We start from the raw sequence: 18,800 nt of genomic DNA on the forward strand, positions 1-18,800 counted from the left end.
ACCCCACAGCCTTTGAACTCCATCCTACTGTGCAGAGCATGAAGATCTGACAAAACTGATAAAAAGCAAATGTTTAATACTGAAACTGCATCGTCCATTGAAAGGCCTCTGAACAGCTCAAAGTCATTATATTACTCTGAGTAAGTGGGATCCAACACTTCAGTTGGGGCAGTTAGTCAAATGCACGTCAGCAACAAGGGACTTGAAGCCTCCCAAAGCCACACAGATATTTACTCCTTGCCATGCTTGGAAGTACCTAATCTGAAGAAGCCCAAAAATACTGCCCTCTGATAGCAACAGAACACTTCTAACAATCAAAACCACTTTAAAAACAGCTAACTCAGAAAAGCTGGATGGCAAGATGATTCAAAAGCCATTTTCCATTGAAAATTGATTACAATGACTAAACCACGTTAAGAACCAAAGGGTAACACACCATCCAGTTCAAAGTTAATAAAAACAACTGGTTCTAATTCACCAAATTGAGAAGTAGAATCCAGATGAAGCCTAAATAAAATCCTTAACTTCATTTTTCTTCCATAGTTGGGCTTCACTGGAGCACAAAAACCCATGACAGCGAGCAGGCATTCCAGCTCTCAGTGATTAAAACAACAGCCAGAAAACACTATATGCTTCCTAGTTCCTCTTCTATGCCTGCGTGCCCATGCATGCATGCACACTCACACCATTAGCTCAGAAACCTTGTTCAGTTTGCAAAGTGATGCACTCAGTTGTCAAAGTAAAAACTGCAGGCTTAAAGCAGCTCTTCATCTTTCTAAACTAAAACTTAAACCCTTTGCCCAAAAGATCCCTATTTGTTCCCAACATCTACCCTGCTTTTCCTCACCTGCCCAGAGCTGACCAGCCGTTGCATACAGATGGACATAAGACCTGCACCGCAGTGGTTACAAAACCTCAAAGGTGCAGGAACAGACAACAAATAATGAAAGGACAGAGCATTGACTATGAAACCATCCCAATATCATTGTTTAAAACATTGTTAAGGCAGAATGGAAAGTTGTGTCCCAAACTGGGCACGTAAAAGGCAGCCAACATCTCACACTCAGGTATACCCTTGGGTAGGTACCAAGTGTGACAGACATCTCCTGCTCCCACAGAAATTCACGCTTTTTAATGGAGACTAAAACACATCTGGATAGCTTGAGACTGAAATCAAATGTTATCTTCACGTCACTTCTCAAAATGCCCTTCGCCCCGTTTTAAAACCAAGAGAAAGGGGGAAGCCTTGCTCAGCATCCCACTTGTCCTTTTTCAGCTTTCTGCTTAACTTTCAGGACCCGAATAACAAGAACTGAGCGTTTGGAGCAAACAATGTGGCCATAAGCTCCAATTCTAATGTATTTCTGTGGCAGCTGGATTGCAGCCAGAGCGTTTCAGTCTGCAGACAGGTTGGACGGCAACACCTGTTTCTATTACAGCAGCACCCATGGGTAATGCACTTCAGTTGTCACCATCTCCAGTGACAACCTTTCATCACAACATCAGTGACTTGCTCTAATTTTCCCAGAGCTTTTCCTCATTTGCATAGTTCCCTTGAGCTTTTTCTTCTTATAAAGCTTCGTTCCCCTCAAAGCTCCACAGCTCTGAAGTCTTCCCTTTCCAGGGAGCACTGAGGGAAAGCAGAGCTCCAAGGTTAGGTTTTCTTTCTGGCTGCAGCTTGAAAGCCAAGGTACTTTTAATGCTTTCAAGACTGGATATAAATTATGCATCAGTGAGGTCGACAGCCATGGATGTCATAACGGCCTCACAGACAGGGATTTAACACTGCCAGGATCCTCGAAAAGTATGGCTTGCACATTGAGGAGTTCAGTTAGTAGAATCATAGAATGGTTTCTGTTGGAAGGGACCTTAAAGCTCCTCCAGCTCCAACCCCTGCCACGGGCAGGGACCCCTTCCACTGGAGCAGCTTGCTCCAAGCCCCTGTGTCCAACCTGGCCTTGAACACTGCCAGGGATGGGGCAGCCACAGCTTCTCTGGGCACCCTGTGCCAGCGCCTCAGCACCCTCACAGGGAAGAGCTTCTGCCTAAGAGCTCAGCTCAGTCTCCCCTCTTCTGAAAGGTTCAAGCCATTCCCCTTGGCCTGTCCCTACAGGCCCTTGTCCCAAGCCCCTCTCCAGCTTTCCTGCAGCCCCTTTAGGCACTGGAGCTGCTCTCAGCTCTCCCCTTCAGGAGCCTTCTCTTCTCCAGGCTGACCCAGCCCAGCTCTCTTAACTTAGAGATGTTGTGGCCTCTGCTCCAGCTTCTCTGCCAGAGTTCAATGTATCAAGACTATTCTGGTCAATCTGCTCCTGCTTGAGTCTTTACCAGCGTCTTGTCTCCTCCTTGGAACCCAGTTTCACATTCTCTGGGCTGCAGACACCAGATGTCTGGCAGGATTCTGAACACACGCTGACTTCCTTGAAAACAGCTAATCTAGATTTCCCCCTAATAAAACTAAGCACCTTCCCCTTTATTTACATCCCTAGTTCACACCACTGAATTTTCATATTGTCAGAGCTCTCTGACATTGAAATCACTTCCAGGAAAGGAATCCAAGTTCTTTTTGGCAAACACCTTCCAATCTTTAATAACCTTTTCAGTGTGAGAAAAGGTTTTATCTGCTGCATACAATAGCAACTCTATGACTAGAGACCTTAAAGTGTCAGCAGTTTAACGTCAAAAGGTAAACCACTCTTTGTGTGGCATGAAGGGAGCCAAGCCTATTAAATGGGCCTGAAGGCCAACAGCTGTAGTTTTTCCACTTTCTCGACAAACTGAGAGTCCCTATTTACACAGTTTGGGATATATAAAAAGCACCCCTCCAACAATCCAGTGATCTGCCAGAACAAAATCCCAGCTGACACAGAATGGGAATTAATTGCCTTTGGGTATCAGTTGCTAAGAAAATGTTAATGAATGACAAAGCCAGGAATGAGCGACAGGGGATTTAATTTGCTTACATTTGTTTGCATTTGCACACGACGATGCCATTCGATGCACTACTCTTACTCATAAAACTCTGGTTATATTGCTTGTGATTCATTAGGGCTAAAAGAGCTGGTTATGAATGAAACAGAAGTACTCAATTATTCTTCTATCCACTTCACTGTTGAGCTTTTAACCACAGCAATTATGCTTCACCAGGGCCTCGTTTTAATCCTGACAGCTCCGAATTCATCACACACCTACAGTGTTTAGACAGTTATTTAGATCTACTCAGGGTGAATAGGTACATCTGGGGAACAAGCAGAGTCTTTTCCTAAGTGGACAATCAATAGTTAAGACTTCAAAGGAGATTTAATCCAGTTTCTTGTTTCCCAAAAACACTTTTGCCTTTCCAAAGGCCATCTGATACGTATAATGTAGCCCACATGGCCCTTTCACGGTGTGCAGACCACCCAGAAACACTGGAGGAAAACGCTACCCTGGTGCAATGTCAAAGCCAACAAACCCTGTTTCTACAGTGTTGGGATGGTTTCAGATTTAAACCCTTAGAAGGTGGGTGACAATGACTTTCATGGTCCTTTTGCAAGCCAGCACCCACCTGTGCATGTTTACAGGGAAGCAGAGGCCACCCAAGGGCGGATGGTGGGTTCCAGCACCCATCTTGTCCACTTCCACTCTTGCAGATCCAACCTTGGGCACCACATCAATGAACCACCCAGCATCACCAATTGCATGATACCTTTCCAAGCAGGAAGTTTCTTCTAAGGAATCATAATTTGGGCATCCAATATTGGGGGGTTTATTTTATTTTAAATATTTCACTGATACATCAAAAAAAAACCCTCAAAACCCAACATATACCCAAAATAGTAGCAGAACACACATCAGAATAGTATAAATCAGTAACAATGACATAAACAAACTACTCAAATACACTCAAAACCATAATATGTGGACTTCCAGGGGAAAAATGTACCACTTAAGTGAAGAAAACAGGATTAGACCTAGTTCCATATAAGCCCTTCTTCACTACGTGTTCTCTTTTTAGAGGTTGTCCAAACACAAAATAATTTGGGATTGCTTTTGGAAGAAAGGAGACTTAAACAGCAATGGAACGGTTCTAATGCAACATTAACAGCACATCTGCTGTCCCTACAACATGACATTCATAGCGGTGATACAGAAATAAGAAAAGCAGAAGCCAAACAAACCCAGGAAACTATAAGGATAATTATTAAAGGCATGGAAAGTCTTCTTAGAATCCCAGCCTGGTTTGGGTTGGAAGGAACCTTAAAGCTCCCCCAGCTCCAACCCCTGCCACAGGCAGGGACCCCTTCCAGTGGAGCAGCTTGCTCCAAGCCCCTGTGTCCAACCTGGCCTTGAACACTGCCAGGGATGGGGCAGCCACAGCTTCTCTGGGCACCCTGTGCCAGCGCCTCAGCACCCTCACAGGGAAGAGCTTCTGCCCAAGAGCTCAGCTCAGTCTCCCCTGTTCTGGCAGCTTCAAGCCATTCCCCTTGGCCTGTCCCTACAGGCCCTTGTCCAAAGCCCCTCTCCAGCGTTCCTGCAGCCCCTTTAGGCACTGGAGCTGCTGTCAGATCTCCCTGGAGCCCAGCTCTCTCAGCCTGGTTCCACAGCAGAACTGCTTCTGCACAGTTCACTTGAGAAGCCAAGCAGGAAATGTGGCATAACAAAGACAGGCAGTGAGATTGAAAACAGAAGAGGAAATATCCTCCTGGATTAATTAGCTCTCCACAATTTTTTTTACTATTGTATTATAGGTGATGATCTCAACTGTGATGACTGAAGATCAGAACTGCTTCTACAGCCAAATGGTATGTGTACGACAGACATCCATAAAACATTCAACTTTTATCCGAAACCTGCATCAGATAACTTCCAACTAACCACAGCTAGAGAAAACCTCCTGCAAAGCCTAACATCTATTACATTACATCTATTACATTACATAATCTATTATTACCCAAAGGGTCAATGGTTAATAGCAAAATTAGGGTAATTTATCAGGATTAATGCATTGCTCCAGTTCCTTCTAATGTTTCCCACATGTATCTGTACCTCACCAAACAGACACCTAGCACAGACAAAGGTGAACATTGCTGGCTTTATCTAAACACCAACCTTATCATTTTTATGATAACACATACAAGAGATTCACCTTAAAATGTCATGTCAATGTCAATTGTGAATGTTAAATGTATGATGTCAATCTGAGTCTCATATAAGTCCTATATCACTAATACATGCTCTTATATTTGCCCAATGTTTCTGTTAACATTACACACTTCCATTTAATGCCAGTATGGGACAAGGTTTCTACACCAAAACCTTAGTATCAGTTTTACAGAAACCCAGCATTAGTGGAACTTTTCCTGAACTATTCCACTTTCTGCAAATTAATTTAGCTTTTACATTGACCATAATCCCATCAAAAGCCACCATTTTTCTTCTGAAATATTAGAGGAGGTGAGTGCTGCTTTCTAATGCAAACTCTCCAGAAAGAACAGGGCAGGGATTGTGCCCCTGCGCTGGGCACTGGTGAGGCTGCACCTGGAATTCTGCGTCCAGCTCTGGGTCCCTCACTACAAGAGAGACCTTGAGGTGCTGGAGCGGGGCCTGAGAAGGGAATGGAGCTGGTGCAGGGCCTGGAGCACAAGAGAGATGGGGAAGGGCTGAGGGATCTGGGGGGTTCAGTGTGGAGAAAAAAAGGCTCAGGGGGGACCTGATGGCTCCCTCCAAGTGCCTGACAGGATGGAGCCAGGAGGGGCTGGGCTCTGCTCCCAAGGAACAAGGGATGGGACAAGAGGAAATGGCCTCAAGCTGCACCAGGGCAGGTTTAGATGGAGCTGAGGAACAATTCCTGCCCCACAGGGTGCTCAAGCATTCAACACGCTGCCCAGGGCAGGGCTGCAGTCACCATCCCTGAAGGTATTCAAAAGGCATGTAGACATGGCACTTTGAGACATCAGTTAGTGGTGGATTTGGCAGTGCTGGGGAATGGTTGGACATGATGATCTTAAGGGTCTTTTTCAACCTAAATGATTCCACAACTCTATAATTCACAAGTGCATTTGATCCAGCTCTGCTTTGACTTTTTCCATGGAGAAATTTAAGCATTTATAGTGAATACAACTCAGAGTATTATTTGTTTCTATTACATGACCAGTTTTTAATGCACATGAGTATGCTATATACTGATACACTCTTAGAAACCAGCAGCAACAGCTCAGGCACAAAGCAGGCTACCTGCAATGCTGAAGAGCAATTCCCTTTTCCCCAGGGACAGCCCTGCTCTGAGGCACTTTTGTTCCTAGTGTACATTAAACCTGGTTTGATAAGGGTCTAGGAAGGCCAGGTTACTCACTGAAGGTTGTGCCAAATGAGCCCAGGCTTAAACGGGAAGGAAAAGCTGGTTCTTTGTCCAGATGCCTGTGCTGCCCATGCAGGGTAGCAGCTGACTCCTCTACTCAGAGCACATCATGTTTACATCATGAAGGTGCAGTTGTGAGCATACAGAACTGGTACCTTAATATCTTAAAGAAGAAAACAGGACTGATTTGATCTGTTTTAAAACTGATCCAGAGTGGATTTTCCAAATGTATGCATGTATTAAATGCAAACAGCCCTCATACTGAGATCTATTATCTCAGTGTTAAACTGAAGAGTTAAATGTTCAAATGTGTTGCCATAAGAAACGCCCCCACAAAATTACAAAGAACCCTCAACCACAACTGTTATGCATGAGCCTGTCTCATATTTACACAAAGCAATTGATACCATTTCCACATCCATAAACAGTATTAGTGGGTTTGCTTTGAATTAAAACCGTTTTAAAAGAGCCACTTCCAACATGAAAACCAGGCAATTAATGTGAGATACTACATGCGGGCCCCAGCTCTGCCTCTGTTCTTTTGTTTCTGAGGGGCAGACCCACACAAAGCAGATGGAAAGCCTTTTCATAGCAATACAGAACTCTCAGATACAGAATCAGATAATATACTCCATCTCTATTTATATCCTATTCCATTTATTGTTCTCTGATGTGCTGGACATGAGGAAAGTGGCCACATTAATCCAGACAGAACTGTCATTTCTAAGCTGACTCTGTTGTATTGCTGGTGTGCAGAGATGGGAATGGGCTTTTGGACTCACCTGTTGAACTTCACTTTCTCCATTGGATATCTTCTCTGTGTACACAAAGGAGTTGAATATCCTCTGCAAGACAAACCAGAAAGGATGTGTAAGAGGGATTTTGCAAGAAAATGACCCATTCAAACAACTCCAAATAGCCCCATGGTGAGGAAATCAGTGTCAGAAGAGGACCATTTCAATAGGGATTCTCTAATGCCAAGGTTATCCCAGGGGAATCGCATCTCTCTATACCTGTTTGTGGATGTGCATGAAGAGGTTGCTTTGGGATTTGAAGGCGAAGACATAAAAAGGGTTTTTTCACAAAACATATGTTAGTTACCAAACTGACATAAAGTGTTAAGAGAAGTGTTTCACATGAGAAAGCTGCTGCTGTGCAAACTGAGACTGTTCTAGTGCTAAACCCAGCATCACTATTTTTAAGAGTACTTGTTTCCAGCCAACACAAGAGAGGCTGTGAGCCAAATGTAGATATATTTGGTACCTGGGAAACAGAAAAATAAGAGCAGCTTTTGAACACAACCAGACTGAGCTCACTACTGGCAGAAAAAGGCTGTATCAGAAGATGGAAGTCGGAGCTGCATCCTCCCCTGGGACAGCTTCCCATCTGTTCCCAGAGGGACAGGAGTGCCTCCACAGGTGACAGCCACACTGCCAGCACTGCTTATTTACAGTGGTTACATGGAGGGAAAACCCACTCAATACTTGTTAATATTCTGCTTCCAGACTGAAGGATAAGATTGGAAGGATTTGGGCTTACACTGATGGCATTCCTGAAAAGTTTGCCTGATATACCAAAGTTTCTCTTTCAGGATTTCTCATTTCCAAGGGCAGCTTTTCCCTCTGGGACAGAGGGGGCCACAGAGATGCTACAAGGGCTGAAGCAGCTCTCCTCTGGAGCCAGGCTGAGAGAGCTGGGCTGGGGCAGCCTGGACAAGAGAAGGCTCCTGAAGGGGAGACCTGAGAGCAGCTCCAATGCCTAAAGGGGCTGCAGGAAAGCTGGAGAGGGGCTTGGGACAAGGGCCTGCAGGGACAGGCCAAGGGGAATGGCTTGAACCTGCCAGAACAGGGGAGACTGAGCTGAGCTCTTAGGCAGAAGCTCTTCCCTGGGAGGGTGCTGAGGCGCTGGCACAGGGTGCCCAGAGAAGCTGTGGCTGCCCCATCCCTGGCAGTGCTCAAGGCCAGGTTGGACACAGGGGCTTGGAGCAAGCTGCTCCAGTGGAAGGGGTCCCTGCCTGTGGCAGGGGTTGGAGCTGGATGAGCCTTAAGGTCCTTTCCAAACCAAACCAGTCTGGAATTCCATGACAGTGGGGCCATCCCCACTAGAAAATACACAAGTGTCCCAAAATACTCCTAGAATCATACAATGGTTTTCTATTCCTTTCCATTCCTTTGGTGTCTTAACAGCAACAGTGGCTGCATAGCACAATGGAGACTTGAGATGATAGTATCAACCAGATCAAGAATAGTGCTGGTTATCCAGTATCAAGAAACATAATATTAATATGTTGAGGTTATTTATGTCATTATACATTGAAAAACAGAAAACAAAAAAAACAAGGCCATTATGTTATGAAGGATCTTCTAAACTTCTCCCATCCTTCTGCTCAAGTGCTCTTTGGGGTAACCAAAGGGCAGGGAGTGTTCGCAGGTTCCACATGAAAATAAGACAGTTCCATCCGTATATCAAACACCTTCTCCATAAGCAAGATATCCAGTATAGAAACTAAAATAATTTTCCAGGCAGATCCATATTAAAATGCTGACCCTTTCTTGCAAACACAGGGGTTTGCAACACCCTGCACACAGCCCAAACCTGAGGTGACAAACTGCACTACTGGGAAATACATCCTACAGCCTCAAATATACCAAAATACAATATTAAGTAATATAAGCAGAAAGAACACAGATGGTGAAATCCTTCCAAGGTTGTGGAGGAGATATAAAACATAAGAAGTCAATGAGATTTTTCTCTACCAGCCTCAGGGGGAGCTGGAATCCACTGATGGTGTGGATTCTGTACCAGCGTTAAACCAAACACATGACAACACATCTGTAGGCACAACCACATCTGGTGAAGGGCCGTGATTAATAAAGACCCTGTTGAGTCCCTCCCTTGATGTGAGAGTTGTGAAATTACCAAGACTCATGAATACAGCACTAGGACAAGCTGGAATCAGCTCTCCAAATTATTAACTATAACAACTGCAATTATTAAATAGGTTTAAATTTCATCCAAATCCAGTTTAATCATTGATCCGTGACTCCAAGAGTTTTCTTGATGCAGGTTTAGCCAATTTCCTCCTAGTAAGGCTACACACAGCTACAACTAGCCAAACCAGCCTGGAAACCCCTTTGGTGTGCTCTGCTCCATTTAGGATCAACACTTTCCCTTATCCCTCTCCCTCCTGAGGACTTCAGGAATGTCAAAAATTTGAACTCTTAATTCGAAAGCAGCATTTGGAAGGGCAGTAATAAATCTCCTCAGTTTACAAGTCTCAGAGAGACACAAGAGGGGGGGAAGGGAAAGCATCTACTCTTAAAAGCCGCCCATACATTGAGACTTCCTCTCCTTCCAGACCTTTGTTTAAAGTCCTGCTTGGGCACTCTAACTACAAACATGTTGGCTTTTCCCCCCCACCCCCATGAGATGAAAAGATAATTTAACCATCAGAAGAACCTACATTAAAGGACATCATTTTGATGTAAAATGTCTTAAATGAATTGAATTTTTCTCTCCACGCATTTAGTCTCCAGACATCAAAAGGAACAAGAAGGAAACAAACTGTCAGCTACCGAGAATGGAGCTTTCTGTCCTCAGCACAAAGGTGACCCCTTCCTCCCCCTTTAACACGGAGCTGTGTTTAGGGACTACCAAACTGATGCCAGGAAACATTACACATGGCTATGGAAGAGTCACCATGCAGCAGGGATTTCTTTGGCAGTGGGCTAAGTTTTGAACCTATTTTTAATGATTGATAATTTAACCAAGTTTTTTAGAACATTATGGTATCTTACGAAAAGCACTGTGCATGTCAGTGAGGAGGTAGCAGGAGATACTCAGGGTATCTGCTCCGTGTTCAAGAGCTCCTATATGGATTTACACTGGAGACAGGAACATCTCCCTGTTGTACTTAAGCTAATTTCACTAGCTTAAAAAGTGATCTAGCTTTGAGTAGAAAAACAGAGCTAAGTGGCAACCTCCAAATCAGAGGGGCTGGAGCTGCTCTCCTCTGGAGCCAGGCTGAGAGAGCTGGGCTGGGGCAGTCTGGACAAGAGAAGGCTCCTGAAGGGGAGACCTGACAGCAGCTCCAGTGCCTAAAGGGGCTGCAGGAAAGCTGGAGAGGGGCTTGGGACAAGGGCCTGTAGGGACAGGCCAAGGGGAATGGCTTGAACCTGCCAGAACAGGGGAGACTGAGCTGAGCTCTTAGGCAGAAGCTCTTCCCTGGGAGGGTGCTGAGGCGCTGGCACAGGGTGCCCAGAGAAGCTGTGGCTGCCCCATCCCTGGCAGTGCTCAAGGCCAGGTTGGACACAGGGGCTTGGAGCAAGCTGCTCCAGTGGAAGGTGTCCCTGCCTGTGGCAGGGGTTGGAGCAGGGTGAGCTTTAAGGTCCCTTCTGACACAAACCAGGCTGGGATCCTATGAAATGAAGCTCAGGGAACTTCACAGACCCAAGAGTAAGTCAGCTCCTCAAATTCACAATAATAGCCCAAACATTTAGGAGCACTTGCCCCTCCTGGTTTACACAGCACATTAGCATCTGCACTTTATGCTTCCCACCCCTCATGTTTATTTGAATCTGCTGAGCAGATGGCAGCAGGCAAAGTTCACTCCAACAGGAACAATTACACACGTGCTTAATGAGATGCTCTCCTGGGATCATTTGCCAGAGCCCATCACCACAATGCACGAAGGCTGCAACCGCTGCACTGGTTCAGCATCCAGCTTTTCCCTGCCGAGCTGGTGCTATACCAGACACAGCTATCTGCATCCCCATCACCCCTCCCAACACCACCTCAAGCCCTAAACCAGCATTTTATTGTGGTTTTCTCCCTTTGGCCACCCTCTTTTAAGTGTATAATAATGCTTATAAATATCCAGGCTCTTGCTGAACATCAGTCAACTATGCAAAAAAGATTAGTTTTCTCAGGAATTGTCCAATTCCTTTAAACTTGATGTCTTTCAAAGGCAGTATCTTTGTTCTTGTGGCACACAGCAGAGGACAGCTCCACCCTCTACACTTACCTTAGGTGCTGGACTGACAACGGTTACTCACAGTTGTGCTCCAACACACCCGCACACAGAGCACACAACTACTCCAATAGCTTGGTTTCATCAAGCAGATTTCTACCAAGGTTTTTGACTTCAAAAAATTATTGGAAATAAAAGCAAATTCTGTTTTTCAACCCAAACTCTGAATTAAATGTCAAGATTTGGGGTAGAAAACAGCATTTTGTGCTGCCACGGCTTACCCAGCACAGCAAGAGGACTTTGCTTCATTCAGTTTAGGTACTTTCATCACAAAACACAAAGCTCAGAAGTAAGCACAATGGAAGACTTTATCAAAGCTCATGAGTCTTGAAGCATGTCTGATGTCCATACTCCCAAAAGCAAACTTCAGAAATGACATTAATTCCAGTTTTAGGCAGGTCTAACTTGGAAAGTCAGTGTGAAAGTGTAATTTTCTTACAAATCTCTCCAATGTTGGAGATGCTCAGAAAGAACTAACACTTATCTGGCTGGCTGTATCCATCACCTGATGCTTCATATTCCCATTAATTCTGTGGGGCAGGCAGGAGCTGAGCACAAAGCCATGCACCATCCATGGGGTTCCCAAGTCTGTCTCTGGAAACACCTGAATCCTGCAGCACTATGCTTGGCACATCACTCGCATTCTTAATCCTCCCCTTCCCCTATCCAACACAGCACTTGCATTTAGCTAGACAAACAGAAGTCCAGAGCAAGAAAATCATGGTGTTTGCAGGGACCACTACAGGATTTCTGGTGATCTGTGACAGCTCTGAGACACACAGGCTTCAGGAGAGCAGTGATGTGTCCTTATGAGCTTCCAGAGGATGACCATATGGAAGGATTCCTGAGAAAGCTGGGGTTTGCTTTGCAAACACACACTTTCAACACATTAAACTCTTGCTTTCCTAAGCTCTTTAATTACCTGTCTGGGACAAAGCACTTGCAGCTTCCTAGAAAATATTCCTCCATGGATCTAGATCTATCATTTACTGACTTCGGTTAACAACCAAGTGCTTCCTGGTGACACCAGCCTGCTTCACTCTTAGCTCTGAGCGACAGGACAAATATTTGGTGTGTGAGATAAATCAGGAAGCAATGAGAGGATCCAAGAGGTCCTTGGGGCTGGGATGGGGAAGATTGAGGCCACCACCATCTAATGCCTCCCACCGGTGGGGTCTGACAGTGATGGATGGGCACAGCACCTCCGGGTAGGATGGAGTCAGGTTTCCCAGCAAGCCAGAGATAAGGGGCAGCTCAGATTTAGCTCTGTTATGTGCCAAAACAAGGCTTAGGAGACTTTGCTTCATAATCCAAAGGCAACTCAGTTTTAAATCTGGACACTGACTGTAAACCAAGCTCAGCATAAAAAGTGAGATATTAACTGGCTTGTTCCTTCAGTTCCTTGAGATTGAAAGAAACCCCACAACAATGCACTGCAGTGAACAAACACTTCAAAAGCCCCGGTCTGACTATCAGCACTGCATCAAGATAAACAGAAAAAGCCATCACCCCCAAACCTCCAAAGTCCCCAGCCAAGCACAAGCACCAACTGCTCTGCAGAGCACTCAACCATTTGCACATCACTTTATTCGCCAGAGGAGATGCAAATCTATCTCCCTACTGACAAAAATAATATTTTCAGAGGCAAAAGAGAATAGGGAAAAACAAATACAGGCTCAGGAACCCCCCAAACCCCAAATAAATAACCTTTCAGCGGATTTAGGGTGCATAGTGCTGTTACCCATCATATTTGAGTAATGACAGGAGGAAAAACCCCAACGCTATTAAAGACATATACAAAACAGCAGTAGCACAATGTACATGTGTCAAATACATGCAGCATTAGCTCAGCAGGGCTGTAATAGTTTTTAAACTTCAAGTAGCTACCAAGCAGGGTCTGTTTCTTATTTTAAAGGTTAATGTTTTAAAGAGTGGTGAGCAAAAAATATAGAACAAATCCTTTTGGGGATGAAACTTCCCAAGTGAGATTGTTTGGAGGAAAACCTGTGGCTTCCGTCTGGGGTTTATTTTTGCAGTGTCTGAAGCCATATCGCGTTATGTTTTGTTACCATTTTCTAAACCCAAGAAACATTAAATAGTGCGTTCCCATAAGATCGAGGACATGATTTTGTGTTTTTTCTCCAAGAACTTACAATATACATATAAGAAGCTAAAGGAAACTGGATGAAAACACAGTGCAAGGCAAATTTGGTCAGATGAGATGAACGATGGCAGCAGCTCGATGCTACAGACCCTCCTCAGCTCAGGGACAGACACCATAGCTATAGACTAAAAGGAATATCTCAACATTGCACTGCAAATGCCTTTCTTGTTCTGTGGGTTGCAGAAAACAGCAAGTTTTCCGTAAGGGTTTAACTAATTAATGCTTCTTTTCCCATTATATTATTTGTCAAGCAGCAGGAGGTATCTTTATCAGACAGGTAGACAAAGAGAAACGTGATGCAGAGCTCACACACTGAGCTCAGGTCAGTGCTTTCATGGGGGTCAGAGGCAGCCTCTCCTTGGAGAGCAGGCAGCAAAACCTGCGTCTTCAATTAAGAAATGAGCTAAAGTAAAGACTCATACAGCTCCTGGCCCAGCTCATCTCCTTCCATCAGCATTTTGCTCACAGAAACTCTCTCTGTCACTAGTGGGCAAAGCTGGTCTCTGCTGAAGTGCTGTTAAACCACATCGTCATTTGCAAGACTCCTTTGGCAGCTTCATTTAAATCATTTTGCTTGTTCTCCATACAAAATTTACATAACATTACTTGGAATTAGGAGGCATTTGTTGAGGGGGGGGGAATCAATTGCGAGACAAAGCTGAGACTGTCAGATACAGCTTTTCCATAAGCAAAGTGAACAGTGAACCTCATGGCACTCACAACACAAGTACGCATGCATTTGGAGATGTGGATCTCCACATGCTCATACACACACCTTCATGGGTGCACTCATTCCCCAATATTGAGAGGGTTTCGTGCAGGAAAACATCACTTCCCAATTTTTATCTTCATGAATTCACTGTTTACAAACCAAGCCACCATCATCATTTGCCATGTGTTGAGTGGCTCATCACACCTCTGCTCCCCACTCTGTAGCCACCACTGAGGCAAAGTGTTTTGTGCAACACAGTGGACAAGAGAAGAACTGGAATTCAAGTTTGATCTTAACTTTGAAGGTAGAAAGCATCACAGTTAGTTTTTATAGTTTACCTACTATCCTTAGACTGTGGGAGGCCTTTGGGATCGTTTCAAGAGTGAGAAGGGGAGATGGTGAAGTAGACATGACACTGCTTGGAAAGAGTCAAAGTGAAGCACAATTCTTATAACTGTGCTCCCTTGGAAAACTTCAGGCATTTGCAAGGAGAGGAAACTATGGAAAACTGAGTACCTGCCAAAAATGCAATCAAGGACTGGCAGAACTTTTTGTCCTCTTTTTCAAGGGACCAGCAAAGAGGGAGGAAAAAAAGAGAGGGGAAAATACCCTTAGAAAATCAGTTCCACATGTTAAGAAGATTATTCATTTGCCCAATGTAACTTGACTAAGGTTATACTCATGACAATGTATATGGCAGTTTTTCAGTAAGAGAAAAGTCATGCTACCCTTAAACCTTAAAATACAAAGCAGATGGTCCTCTCAAGAGGATTGCATTTTTTTTTCCATACATTTATTCCTCATTCCAGCCCCTAGGATGTGAAACTTCAAATATTTACATGGGTTTTTTTCAGGTTGAGAACTTTTTGATTACTTTTCAACTTGCTGCATTTTGCTGGTCCTGAGCATTTATCAGGAGCAAAATCAACTTAATTCTATTGGGACAACCCTAGGTTTCACTTTTCCAGTTCATTTTCATGCTCATTTCAAGTCAAAATGACTTACTATAAATGAGGAAACATTTAAGCAGCAGAGCAATCCATGTAAATAGATGCAACCCTATAGCCAGGAGAGCTTGGCATCATTTTAGTGTAATTACTGTGCTTGTCCAATTTGATCATGAATTTAATATACAGCAAGTATGCAGAAGAAACATAGATCAATTTATGTAACATTCCAGCTAGGCCCATGGAATTTCAGAGCAAAGGCAAACAACATGAAAAGCCAAAGGGACATACAGACACACATGCACTGAGAGGACACAATATTGTTCCCTGACCTATTTAACACAGTCAAGGCAGAAGCTGTTGGGTTTTGCTTGGAGAAATGCTGCAGCCAAAGAACCCTGAAGCTGGAGCTGAACTATTAAAGAGATCTACTTGAATCAGAGCAAAAGATATCCGAGAATGACAAGCTTAAACACAGGAATTTATGGATCATAAATCACAACACGAAACTTCTGTGCATTCAGTGAATGGGCTGATGCTAATGTAATTACAGAACTGTTTTCTTTAAATGTCCAAGAGTATCATTTTTCAGGATCTCTCAGCAGGAACCATCAACATACACATGATAAATACCATCACAGCCTTCCCCTACCAGTGCTGCAGCAGCGCTTCCGAATAGTAACTCATTCAGTCTTGCACCCAGAGTTTTCCAGAAGTTAGAGCAGCTCCAGTGCCTAAAGGGGCTACAGGAAACCTGGAGAGGGGCTTGGGACAAGGGCCTGTAGGGACAGGCCAAGGGGAATGGCTTGCACCTGCCAGAACAGGGGAGATTAAGATGAGCTCTTAATCAGAAGCTGTTCCCTGTGTGGGTGCTGAGGCGCTGGCACAGGGTGCCCAGAGAAGCTGTGGCTGCCCCATCCCTGGCAGTGTTCAAGGCCAGGTTGGACACAGGGGCTTGGAGCAAGCTGCTCCAGTGGAAGGGGTCCCTGCCTGTGGCAGGGGTTGGAGTTGGGTGAGCTTTAAGGTCCCTTCTGACACAAACCAGGCTGGGATTCTATGATTCTAATTATCTGGCAACTTTTCCCCACTATGTTTCAAGAGTCAGAAGATCACCTGACACTTCCAACTAGCATAAACACACCTACAACAGAAGTAAACTGCATCCTGAACCCCCCAAAATAACATACAGGTGCAAAGTAGCAAATAACTGCTAGGTCAGTAAAGAAAACAAGGTAATATCCATGAGAAACTGCTAAACCACTCTTCCAAGTGCATTGTTAGTGCTCATCCAGGGTCAGTGATAGCCCCCATGCCCTGCAGGACAACAGCCAGAGGAGCAGGGCTGGCCCATGGCATCCAGCATCCCACCTCCTGCTCAACGGAGGTCAGTTAGTCCCAAGGACTACTTTTTCCCTCCTGTTTCAGAGCACTGTGGTCCAGCACAAGTCACCCCTAGTGACACAAAACCTCCAGCAAGGCTCAAAGGGAGCTAGCTGATCATTCTTCTTCATATTTAACTTATTTTCTCTGGACATAGAAGGAGGTAGAGCAATCTGCAGGAAACCAATGGAATCTTCTGGAAAGAGCAGAGCCATTAGATGTTATCGTGTGCAAAAAAAGAGTAAATTAAAGATTGAGACTAAGGGGAAGCTCATGAATTGAATTCCTGCAGCACATCAAAGCAATTTGTGCATGAATGCAAGCATTTATTCTTCTAATTAAAAAAGAAAAAAGCAAGCAAAATAGCAAGACATCATTTACATGAAAGAGAGGGGAGGAAAGAAGAAACAAAACCCAACCAACAACTATAACTCAAACAAAACCTCCAGTGTTAATCAAGAGCAGAGTGGATTCCAACCCAGAAAGCTGAAAGAAAGCTCCAGATTTAATGAGGGAAGGCGCTGAAGAAGAGCAAAACTCGCCTCAGTTTTCTGTAGCACTTCTGCCAAGCGATCCATCCATCCCACGAGGATTCCTACATCCAGCCTTTGGGAGCAAAGAATTATCAGCTGTTTTGCAAAGAGCCCTTTATTTTGCCCCTCATTGTTCTACAAACTGAGGAGACTGCAACACAGCAGCCCAACCCCAACATAGCCCACAGATCAACTGTTGTGCTCGTTTCTCCATATGAAGAATGCCACACGCTTCAAATTCACTTAAAATCAACAGTGTTCAGGTGGGGGCTATTAAGGTAAGCACAACTGTTTAAGCTAAACAGGACAAGAGGTATCAAGTCTTGACAGAATGAGGGGAAACAGCCTCAAGCTGCACCAGGGCAGGTTTAGATGGAGCTGAGGAACAATTCCTGCCCCAGAGGGTGCTCAGGCATTGGAACAGGCTGCCCAGGGCAGGGCTGCAGGCACCATCCCTGCAAGTGTTCACACAGCGTGGAGACGAGGCCTCAGTGCCATGGGGCAGTGGTGGCCTTGGCAGGGCTGGGGCACAGCTGGACTGGATGAGCTTGAAGGGCTTTTCCAACCTGGTTGATTCTGGGATTTGATGATTTGATCTTCAAATACACATTTTTGTAGAGACAACACTTGTCTTCAAGACTCCCTGACAAATACTCTTATTATCTGGTATACATTCAACCAGGACTTGATAACATAAAACCAGCCTCAGCTCTGCTTGCTTCCCTTGCCACAACAGCAACTTTTAACATAATCATATTGCAAAAAGTAACATAAAAAGATGATGAAAAAAAAAAGAAATCAGAACCAAAACCTGAATTTGACCAATTATTTGAATATTGGCAAACCAGTATTTATAATCTTAAATAGATATAATAAACACACGCCATGCAAACAAGTGTCATTCACTATTGCTGAATGAACAGCCTAGAGTATTTCCTAACTAAGAATAATGATGTCAGCCTTCTGAAAGTTAGGTTTGCTGAAATTCTCATAACTAACTTACAAACACTAAGCAGCAAGGAATGAGGCTGAGCCTCAGCTTAAAAATCAGAGTAGACACTCTTCTGAGGAGCTGCTGATTAATAGTACAGAGATGAATAGCACCTGACTGATTCCTGTGTTTGAAAATGGATGCTAGGAATTACAAGTTGAAGTTTATAAGAATTCCACCCCAAAAACATCTCTCAAGGTATTTTTCCACCTGTCTGAAGATGATACATCAGGTTACAATGCAGGATTTTGTTAGTCCCACATAGGCACCTTTTCCTTAGTGGAAAGGCTTTTTAGCAGCTATTTCAATGTATGGGATACTCTTGACCATGTGGTCAGATTCCTGTGGTTTCACATGAAAGCCCAACATCCTCAGAGTCCCAGCAGGAGGCATTTTCAGCTGGGGCTGTCCCAGGTCTGCCACTGTTTGCCCTGGAATTTTCAATACACACTACTCCAGCTCCAGCAGACCTGCACTACCATGAGCTTCTGTAAGCTGCTATAGAATCATGGAATAGTGTCAGAAAGGACCTCAAGATTGTCTAGCTCACCCCCCCTGCCATAGCCAGGAACACATGTTTAAGAAGTCTTTGCCAGGCCAGGTTTGATGGGGCTTGAAGCAAGCTGCTCTAGTGGAAGGTGTCCTTGCCCATACAGGGGCTTGGAACTGGATGAGCTTTAAGGTCCCTTCCAACCCAAACCATTCTA

The 18,800-nt window shown here is 44.4% G+C and overlaps 1 protein-coding gene across 1 annotated transcript in view; it reads right to left on the reverse strand.

The window, feature by feature from the left end:
• Nucleotides 1-18,800, reverse strand: part of CACHD1 (cache domain containing 1) — a 107,201-nt gene that overhangs the window by 63,264 nt on the left and 25,137 nt on the right. Inside the window, exon 2 of the mRNA XM_031050741.2 lies at nucleotides 7,120-7,182. Within this exon, the coding sequence (XP_030906601.2) occupies nucleotides 7,120-7,182 (63 nt within the window). The remainder of the gene's footprint in view (nucleotides 1-7,119; nucleotides 7,183-18,800) is intronic.

The sequence above is a fragment of the Melopsittacus undulatus genome, chromosome 6, assembly GCF_012275295.1.
Source record: "Melopsittacus undulatus isolate bMelUnd1 chromosome 6, bMelUnd1.mat.Z, whole genome shotgun sequence".
Classification (NCBI taxonomy): domain Eukaryota; kingdom Metazoa; phylum Chordata; class Aves; order Psittaciformes; family Psittaculidae; genus Melopsittacus; species Melopsittacus undulatus.